This window comes from Hibiscus syriacus, unplaced genomic scaffold (genome assembly GCF_006381635.1).
Source record: "Hibiscus syriacus cultivar Baekdansim isolate YM2019G1 unplaced genomic scaffold, ASM638163v2 tig00113721_pilon, whole genome shotgun sequence".
Classification (NCBI taxonomy): domain Eukaryota; kingdom Viridiplantae; phylum Streptophyta; class Magnoliopsida; order Malvales; family Malvaceae; genus Hibiscus; species Hibiscus syriacus.
Genome location: NW_024063468.1, coordinates 818,208 through 829,310, shown reverse-complemented (window position 1 = coordinate 829,310; position 11,103 = coordinate 818,208). Strand labels below are relative to the sequence as shown.

At 36.0% G+C, this 11,103-nt stretch overlaps 1 protein-coding gene and 1 pseudogene across 1 annotated transcript; one reads left to right on the top strand and one right to left on the bottom strand.

Annotated features, from left to right (window-relative positions):
• Positions 1–1,791: 1,791 nt before the first annotated feature.
• On the top strand, positions 1,792–5,389 carry LOC120186831 (annotated as a pseudogene).
• Positions 5,390–5,989: 600 nt separating this feature from the next.
• Positions 5,990–8,027, bottom strand: LOC120186868 (reticulon-like protein B4). Its single transcript, XM_039190702.1, has 5 exons — positions 7,744–8,027; positions 6,955–7,135; positions 6,722–6,863; positions 6,468–6,537; positions 5,990–6,382 (listed from the first exon to the last, which is right to left on the bottom strand). The coding sequence occupies exons 1-5, from the start codon at positions 7,928–7,930 to the stop codon at positions 6,213–6,215; spliced, it is 750 nt and encodes a 249-aa protein (XP_039046633.1). The 5' UTR covers positions 7,931–8,027; the 3' UTR covers positions 5,990–6,212.
• Between the last annotated feature and the right edge of the window lie 3,076 nt (positions 8,028–11,103).

The window sequence follows — 11,103 nt, the reverse complement described above, 5'->3', positions numbered from 1 at the left end:
TTTATATGTTGGAATGAGTTTTTAGCCGTTTCTAGTCGTTGGAGATATTTTGAAGCTGTTGGTGACTTAATTGCTGCAAAATAAAATGTCAAGACCAGAGAGTATCGATACACGTGCTTGGAGCATAGGCAGTTTCCTAATAAATTTTAAATAAAACTAGTCATTTTTTTACTATTGGGCTAGGAGTATCGATACTAAGGTTTACGATATTGATATTATTATATATTAATATCAACACTCCTTTGAGCATCGGTACCAATTTTACACACTGAAATCTAAACATATTTAAAACAAATAGCCAATATTAATACTACCATGAGAGTATCGATACTTCCCTCACCTTGGGTATCGATACTACAATAACAATATCGATATTGTTCATATAGTATCGATACAGTATGAATAATATTGGTACTTCTTGCCCAGAAAATTGTTTTGTGTTCAAATTCAAGTTTTATGGAATTTGAATTTTTTTGAAATCTTTGAATAAATTCAATTTAATCCAAAAATATTTTGCCCATAAATATGTTATATGAAAATAGATTCAACAGAATTTTTTCGCATTAGTGGGAGAATGTTGGTAATGCTTCAAATACTATCCCACATTGAGTGGGAAATACTTATTCAAGAGTATTTAGTGTTTATTCTCCCCTCCCTTGTTGAGTGATAAAGAAAATGGACCATCTCGCGCGCTGTTGCTATCGTCCGTCTCTTCTCGTGCTTGTGTTCGTGGTTCGATTCAAATTTACAGAGGTAACAACTATATTAGTGATTGCTAGAATTTTATCTGGTTGAATTTTCTGATGTATTTGGACAATATTTCAGTTATGTTCAGAGTAAATTTAAAAACTGTTATATTGCTCAGTTATTGGCTTAATTACATATTAAATAGTTGCTATAACAACTATTTTCGAATCATGAATCTGGATAGCTTTGAGACCAGATTCATTCATTTATGACAACCATTCAAACAATAAAATATCCAAAAAAAAATTAAATCAGAATTATATCTGATTTTTTTGCTTAGACGCTTTTGTCCCTGAGCCCAGCCTATAAATAGAGAAAGATTTTCATATTCTCAAATCATCCAAAACTAAAGAAATCCTCTCAGTTTTTCTAGTGCCAAGAGAAGAGTAGTATCACCACAGTCTACTATGATTTTCGGGTGTATGAATCCTCGGAGCACCATGTTAGCCTTAAGGGACGATCTACCTAACACAACAATTATACACATTGAGACGAATTTGTTTCTAAGGCAATAGTTGCATCACGACAAAATTTTGTTTTGAATTCCACTACTTTTATTTTTAAATTGTCTTGTCAATGCTAACGGTGTAGTTTTATAATATTATTATTTCCAACATATATAATATAATATTTATTTATAATTTTCTATTTACATATACAATTACTTAACTTAAAGATCTCTAAAAAAATCGTCTATTTAACTACTAAATCACTTATGAGTTCGATTTCAACTTCTTTTGTACTAATATTTTTCATTCTCGATGTCTGTGACACTTCCTAAATTTGAACTGTTTGGCCAATGAGAAATTTCCTCTTTTCCCAGACCAGATTTCAAAATTTAAAAATAGTACAAGTACTGGCGTCAAAATTAATCCAAAGCAGGGAACTGCTATTTGCGCAGAACGCGCGTAAAGTATCATTTCATGGGAGCGCGTGAAGCTTGCACACGCGCGTAAAGCCTCAAATTTTCTTACATGCAGTTTCGGACAAAATAAAAAAAACAAAAGAAAAAACTTTTACCTTGCAACTTTCCTCTTACACACTCCTAATTCGATCGACTTACATTTGACCTAGTAAAAGGAGATTGGCCCCTTTTCATATTTTTTTTTGAAGAATGGGTAACTGTAACGGTGCTCCTTCTTCCGATAACCAGTCCCGACCGACCACCAACTCTGGCGGTAATCCCCGTCATGAAATCAATGTCATACCTGCTGAGGCATCGGCTCCAAGACCCCCAAAACCTCCAACCCTCCACCAGTCGTCCTCCGCTGCCCCCGACCACCACAAAGCTACCTCCACTGCTCCACGAATCGGTCGTGTGCTCGGCCGTCCCATGGAGGATGTCCGGTCAACTTACGATTTCGGTCGTGAGCTCGGGCGTGGGCAGTTCGGTGTTACCTACTTGGTGACTCATAAAGAAACCAAGCAGCAATTCGCTTGTAAATCTATTGCCACCCGTAAGCTTATCAACCATGATGATATCGAAGACGTCCGCCGTGAAGTCCAGATCATGCACCACCTCACCGGCCACAGGTTTCCCCACCAAAACAAAACTATGATATTATATACCTGATTTTGTCGTAGATATAGTTGTCTTAAAGATTTTAACGGGTCTGACAGAAATATTGTGGAGCTGAAGGCGGCTTATGAGGACCGGCACTTCGTGCATCTGATAATGGAACTTTGTGCGGGAGGGGAGTTGTTTGACCGCATTATAGCGAAAGGTCATTATTCAGAGAGGGAGGCGGCAAATTTGTGCAGGCAGATGGTGACGGTGGTGCATAACTGTCATTCCATGGGGGTTATGCATAGGGACTTAAAGCCTGAGAATTTCTTGTTCTTAAGTAAGGACGAGAATTCTCCATTGAAGGCCACAGATTTCGGCCTCTCTGTATTTTTTAAGCCAGGTAAGCAATTTTGGTTTCTCTGATTTGAATCTGTTTGATTTTGTTGAGATGGAACTTATGATTACTATTAGTTCTATGAAAATGCGATCAAAAGATTTATCGATGTTAAAAAGCAGGGATTCTAAATTTCCATCCTAGTAAGGCTAGTTGGAGTTACATGGTTGAATCCATGAGTTGGATTTCTTTTTGTGTTTATTGTGTAATGTAATGTAAAACAAGTAGAGATAATGTCAAAGAGAACTGGAAAGCATATTATGCTGGACAGTTATTGTAGCTACAATCATCATCAACAACTTAATGAAAATTTTCACATAGTTTTCGTTCTTAGTTGTTTTACAAGAAGTTGTTACCATTTAAAGTTAACCTTAAAATTTCATCTTTTGTCAGCAATTTATCTGAGTAATGTAGGCCAAGATGGTTACTTTTTTCCTCAAATTTACTGATGATGACTTATTGATGATGAATATCAACTAGAAAATTTCTTTACTGATGCATGCAGGTGATGTTTTTAAGGATCTTGTTGGAAGTGCTTATTATGTAGCTCCAGAAGTATTGCGCCGCCGATATGGACATGAAGCCGATATTTGGAGCGCTGGGGTGATTCTTTACATTCTCCTTAGTGGGGTCCCGCCATTCTATGGAGGTATTACTGTTGTTTCTTGTGATGATTAGAAGATCCTCACAATAATTTTGTACAGCCGAATCCTTCTTTAGGAATCAGAAGCATTTTAAGTTTTAAATTTTCAATGATTTCTAGTTAAGTGCATATGTGGGATAAGAGCTTATCTATAATAAGAGCACTACTGAGTGGTGGATGAGTGAGAGGGTCTCTCATCTATGCTTTTGGTTTTGCATGCAGAAACTGAACAGAATATCTTTGATTCTATTCTTCGGGGAAATATCGATTTCTCATCAGATCCATGGCCTTCTGTTTCCAGCAGTGCCAAAGATCTTGTGAGGAAGATGCTACAAAATGATCTTAAGGAACGGCTTTCAGCAGTTGAAGTCTTAAGTAAGTCTTTTTCCCCTTTCCCCCTCTTAATTGGAAGGACCTATGAACCGATTAGTGTTTTGCTAGTTGATGGTGGTTGTGCTCTGTTGTGAAGGATAAGGAAGTTAAAAGCCTTGAATTTGAAACTATCAAGTTGGCTGTCCAATTCAAAATTTGAGTTTTTCCCATTGTTTCTTATTTTGCTTGATGTTTCGTGTAAATTCTGTAAAAAAACAAATAGAGCTTCACTTCCCAATTGCACTGCAGATCATCCATGGATGCGTGAAGATGGTGATGCATCTGATAAGCCTCTTGATATTGCTGTTTTATCTAGAATGAAGCAATTCAGGGCAATGAACAAACTCAAAAAGTTGCTTTAAAGGTGAACTGCTTTCTCTGTTGCATTATGAAATATTAATAAGTAAGCTAAAAATTCATGAAACTGAAAAGAATATAATATAATGGGGAAATAGCAATGAGGTGTTCTGTTCTAAATGTTTCAAGCTTAGTGGTACAAAGACTCTAGTCTATTTCAGGCTATTGGTTGATGGCAGCAATGTGGCAATGCATTCATCATCGTTGTTGATTATTCTTTCTTTCTCTCCTTTCAGGTAATTGCAGAAAATTTATCTGAAGAGGAAATCATAGGTTTGAAGGAGATGTTCAAATCTATGGACACTGATAACAGTGGAACAATCACCTTTGAGGAGTTGAAAGCTGGCCTTCCTAAACTCGGTACTAAGCTTTCTGAGCATGAAGTGAGGCAGTTAATGGAAGCGGTATGCTCTGCCCTTTTATATACATCCTGCATAATAATCATTGGTCTGTCAAATAATTTGCTATTTCTTGATTAACATGCTTTCAACTGGAATGTTAATGACAGATGAGAACCTATAAAAAAAAAGGTCCATGAATTCTTTTTCTTGGAGTTGTACCTGAAATATTTAAAATGTGTATAAATCTCGTTATGTAAATCATCCTTTATAACTTAGGTATATTATTATACAACCTGTTTGTTACTTCCCCAGGCGAACTTAGGTATATTATTGTATAACCCGTTTGCTACTTCCCCAGGCTGATGTTGATGGAACGGAACGATTGATTACATCGAGTTTATAACAGCTACTATGCATATGAATAGAATGGAAAGAGAAGAACACTTGTACACTGCTTTCCAATACTTCGACAAGGACAATAGCGGGTAAGCCACACTTTTAATCTATATAACCGTTTTGTGTAATTTTAATTCCCCAGCCATATGCTACGGCCATGATTGAACTTATTTACTAAATTTAGGTACATTACAATGGAAGAGCTAGAGCAGGCCCTGAAGAAGTATAATATGGGTGATGAGAAAACAATAAAAGAGATCATTGCAGAAGTTGACACGGACAGGGTATGATTCTTCCTTTTTAGTAACTTGTTTTTCTCGACAGTTTTAATCGAATCTTCACATTCGATGTACTGTGTTCTTCCTGCAGGATGGCAGAATTAACTATGACGAGTTTGTTGCGATGATGAGAAAAGGCACCCCGGAGTTGACCAATAACCGTCGACGCAAGTAAAGCCGAGTGTAGCCTGCTCATCTGCTGGCCCAAATTCAACCCTCCACTGGGTTGTTGATTTACATTTTCTTTGTTATGACGACAATGAAATTCAACCCTCCACTGGGTTGTTGATTTATATTTTCTCTGTAATGACGAGAAACAGTTATCGTTTTCTAAAATCATCAGTGGTTTGCGCATCTGTTTTTTTTTTGGATAGAATTTAGAGGCCCCGTTAAAAAAAAAATCCGTATTCGTCCACATACTTAAAAGTATGTTAACGAACATTAGAAGGAAGAAAAGAGTACCTCATAATTTATTAATAATAGTATCAAATACATATGAAAACACGAAATATTCTCAAATGGAGAAATACACTATTATAACAAACCAGAAACACTTAAAACTCACTTCCTCAACCAGAAAATCCAATCGACAATTATCCATTTTCTAATTTACACCTCTAGCAAAAAGAACAAAACAAAACACAAAAGAAAACCAACACCTGCAACAATTAAACTAAATCAAAATCCCAATTGAAGAAACGAGATCTAATGAGAATCGACTTCGTCAGAGATCAAAGAATTTGGTTTGAAGGAAGGCCTAATTATTCATCTAAATAATCGACCTGTAGAAAGAATCAAAGATTTCTTGCAGCATTGTATGTGACAGGTAGTCTTGGCAAATTGTGCAAACATTTGGCATCATTCTAATGAAATTATCGTAAAACAACATTTTGATAGCAATGGTCAATCAATCAACAATCACAAGGGAAAGTTTCAACCCAATGGACCCTATCCAACATGCAACATGGTAAAATATTGTCATATAGCATATGGATCCTTAGGAAGAACAAGATTTCAAATAAAGATGCAATATTCACCAACATTATGATCCCATTTACTGCGAAAATAAGGGATTAAAACAGGGTTCTAGCTGATACAGCATATATAGTAAAGAACACGTTTCATCTAAGGCAACTAAATGTACGTCAGAAACCTATCAAAAGAACATCTTGGCCTTCTAATCCTTCTTCTTTTCCTTTAACGGTCCCCTTGGAATCTTACTTAAGACTTTTTCATCAAACACTGCATATTGCTTCTTGATCTCATGCATTGCTTTCTCAGCAAGCGGGTCCACCTTGTCCTCGTATTTCTCATACAGCACAGGTACAGTGTGAAGTAGAACGAAGACTTTTTGCAAGACCATTAAAGCAAAATCAGGAAACCAAAATGCTTATCAGGAAGAGATAAAAAACACCTAAGTTAAGTGCAGTACCTATGTAGAATAGTGTCAAGAAGTTGCACCAATTTCCCACAATAGACAAGACCCACAAGCCGGCAATCACCTAAACAATCACAGCCCCATTCAAATATATGATTCTCAAATGCATAATAGCAATCTTCATATGAATAAAATGATCAGGAAATGACAAAACAAACGTCTTATCCCTATCTTAATTGCAAATCGGATGAATAATTGCATGTGATCAACCAAAAAAGATAACTATGTGGTACTGGTAAACTACATACAGATAAGAACTTCTTCAGATCTCTTCCTGATGCAATGTTCCGTAGGACAACAAAAGCCCGGTTAATCTCAAACCTAAGTGCTTGTGCAAACTCCATAATCGGGTCCTTAGGAATATGAACCTCGGGGAAGTTTGGTGGAGACCTATTCAAAACAATGTAACATTGCCGTGACTAAAAAGAAAACAGAATCCAAAGTTAACCCGAAAAAGAAGACTACAAATTTGACAGCTTACTTGTTGATGAAGGTCATAGCATTTGACCACAAGAAGAGTAGAGCGAGAGCCAGAATCAACAAGTGACACACTAGAGTGAGAAGGTGATATTCGAGCAATTCAAACAAAACCCACATCACAGTTGCAACACCAAGCGCTCCTGCTGATATCTTTTTGTTCCTCCACAGGAAAATGTCAGCCGCTGTTACACATAAACCCAGTTTCAGTACGTAATCATCCATCATAAACAAATCACACTAAAAAGGTAATAATTGCTGATAATACTAACTTAAAAAATATCAATTATTATCATCGGTAAAGGTTATTGATTATGAATACAAATACGTTCTCAAACTTTTAAGAAAACAAGATAATCTAAGAAATTTCCGCTGAAATAAAGTAACTACACCAGAAGTAATTGCATCAGTGATCAGTCTAGTTGAAATCTACAAAACCCTTAATATCTTTTCATTCTAAACAAACAATTAACAGATCAAAACAAAATTAAGCTCAAACAACATCAATTAATCAAAACTTAAGGCTCAGGAGAAAAAAAAAGTGAACAGTGAAGCATTCCCGACTGAGCGTGCCTCAATACTGTTAATTCACCAACAATGGCACCGGTGCTCTGTATTTCCCTAATCAAAGTCCACGATATTTACTAGAGACTGATATTGGCTGAAAAGCTGATGCTTAAGAGAAACTATTCTAACTTCATAGCACAGTCTTAACAAATTTCTTCTAATCAATATTGATACTAGCATCAACAAACAAATTTGAAAAACGAATAAAGGGGATTTTGTTACTTACGTTTGCCTCCACCGAGAACGTGGTGAACGGGCTTTTCTCGTCCAAAAAGACGGAAGACCTTGGCCTTGATCGACGATTCCGATGGCTTGTCGTCATCGGAATCCGACGACGAATCGTGGCCGCGGATCTTATCTGCAATCTTCTCCATCAACGATTCCTCGTGCTTCTTCTCTTCGTGCTCGGTCATTTTTGAAAAAGTTTGGAATCCAAAGAGAGGAAAAAAAAAAAGACCCGGAAAAAACTAGAGAGAAATGAAGATTTTGAGCGTTCTTTCCGACGCTGGAATCCTTTTTACGGCTAAATAGAGAGCGTACACGTTAGATTTAATCAGGGGCACTAAATGGAAAGCTCTGATCTGGACCGTTGATAGGTTTAGAATCCGAACGTGGAGGTTCGGATTAACAAGACCTAAGTGGAGCAGGTGAAGAGATATAAAAGGGGTGGAATTACGTTTTAATGGTTATAGGCTCGAGGATTTACGGCGGTTGATGTTGACGGAGAATGACACGACCAAACGATTATTGAGCCGACACGTGGAGTGTCGTGACTCGTGTTGATTTGTAGTAATAGGTAGGTTAGTCATACTAATATCGTGGGTGCGTGGAGCTGTAATGAAAGTCGGTCCTTAATTGCTAAGATATGAATTCTTTTTTTTTTATTCCTAAACCTTCGAAAATAAAAATGGTCATCCACCTTATTTTTTATTTCAACTAATTTAAATATTGAATCGGATATTATTCTATTATTAAATTTTGGTGCGATGTGCCTTCCACCATCGTTTTAAACGGAACGTAGATCTAAAATAAATAATCTAGATGTTTCTAGCAAGAGATTAAGAAATAAATTGACTTTTTTTTTTGATAAATCAAAATTTTATATTCAAAAGAATAGGAAACTGTTTTAAAAATACAGTATGTTCTAACAATAATACCACTACTTACAAGCTAAGCAACAAAACAAAATATCAGTAATCAATACCCCATTGCATACAAAGTGTGCTGTTATCATAGTCTTTTCTATTAATTTCCCTACCTCTAAGCTGAATAGCAACAACATCTTTAATAGCAAGGAGTAAGTCTGCAAAACTTCTTGAGCATCTTTGGTAAATTCTTTTATTCCTCTCCTCCCAAATAATGTATGTAAAAGTGGTCCAAGCTAACTTCATAATAGTGGTTAGTAAAGATTTACCTTTCCAGGAAGCTGTAGCCCACGAAATGTGAGTACCCCATGAACATTATCCTCTGCAAATGTCATTGAAATTCAAAACAGTGTTCCATAACGAACTGATCATAGTACAGTGTAGAAACAAGTGATCTCTAGTTTCCATCAAGTCATGACAAAACACACATGTACCATCAATATTGAAACCCATTCGAATCAACCTGTCTTTAGTTGGTAATCTATCGAGGAATGTCATCCAAGTAATAATACTATACTTTGGAATGTGAAGAGGAAACCAGATCAACTTATGCCAAGTGGCCTTGTTCTCTTTGTTGCGAATTAGGTTCCAAAGATCCTTGATTGATTGTGCACAGAAGCAAGAATAGAGGCAGCTTGAGGCCTCATGCGTAACAGTTTACGAAAGCTCCAGCTAGAATTGATCCCAGCCTCCATGGTCCAGAAATCATTATTTTGATAACAGCTTTTAATCCATGCAATCCATAGCGATCCTTCACCCGCAAGGATGTTCCTAATCAGATGCATAAAACATGCTTTATTCCAAGACGTAATGTCTTTAATACCAAGACCCCCTTCTGATTTAGTAAGGCAAAACTTATCCCAATTTACTCTTGCACCAGTTGCAGTTTTGTCAGAACCTTTCCAAAAAAACCTTGAGCATAACTGCTCAATTCGATGCAGCACAGATTGTGGAAGGATTAATTGCCTACACCAAAAATTAGTAATACTCTGTAGAATCGTTTTAATAAGTTCAAGTCTACCAGCATAGCTCAAGTGTCTTCTAGATCAATTGTGCAGACAATCTCTAATGTTATCAATAAGTGCCACACAGTCTTTATCCGAAAGTTTTTTAGAGACCAAAGGAACACCCAAATATCTAACATGTAAGCATCCATGTGTAAAACCTGTAATCTACATGATTTCTTCAATATTTCGAGGGAAATTCTAGTAGTAAAGAATTCACTTTTTTTGTGCATTAAGCTTAAGGCCAGAGATTCATAAAAGTGATCGAGAGCACTAATAACCCCACAATTGATTCAACATTCCCACGACAAAAGTCCAACACTCGTCTGCAAATGTAAGATGAGTTAATCCAATTTTTTTACATTTGGATGAAAGCCAAAATGACCTCTAAGAGCAGCCTTGTTAAGAATACTAGAAGGACATTCATACATAGGATAAAGAGCTGGGGAGATATAGGGTCTACCACACCTAATAACGTAGGTGTATAACCCTATTGATATAGGTTTGAAATTTTTGCTTTTGTTTAATCAGTAGGCATCTTTAAATGTACTAGAATATTCGGAATAATTATTTTTTTTTGATATAGGTTTGAAATTTTGCTTTTGTTAATCAGTAGGCATCTTTAAATTGTACTAGAATATTCGGAATAATATTTTTTTTATAAATTTTAATTTTAAATTTAATTTTACTTAGAGAAAAAGAAGAGATATTTTTAAGGAAGGGGAAATTCGAAAAATTAATAAATTCAATCTATTCGAAATCGATCTCACCATATTGTGTAACAACATAGATCATACCCTATAATTACCCTCCGAATCATTGCATTATGAAACAAATATATATGGGGTTTTGTCTTTTATGTAACAAATTTGATCTTGTTCATCTACAAAGCAAATTGTTCACAAAACTGCAAATTCAAGAGATGAAATGCAAGTAAAGCCGGTTGATTTATGCAGACATATATATGAACATGATATAATATTAAGCCCTGGTCTTGCATCAATCCTCAATGTTCAGTTTCTTGATGATCGAGTGAAGAGAACCAAAATGTCAAATCTGGCCATTCATCTTCACATAGCATGCATGCATGTCATTAGCAAAGGATCATCAGCATCACGATCCAAGCAACTCATTAGCTGTTCTGTAGACTAAACAGAACTTCAAACACAAGCTAAGCGTGCATGAGTCTGCCTTCAAGGCTAAGCATGAGAGTTGACCATACATAATTCTACTCGGGATTGATCAAGGAGGAGCACATCCCTTGAAATTTCAAATTATCATATTTTTTTTATTAATAATTATTTTCGCCCCTCAACGTTCTAGTCTATGTAAATCTATTACTTTCACAGACCCGAAAGAAAGTATATTTGTAACAAATTGGCCATATTTCCATATCTTTTTTATAGGCATTAAAGTTGTTTAATGCATGATAAAGTT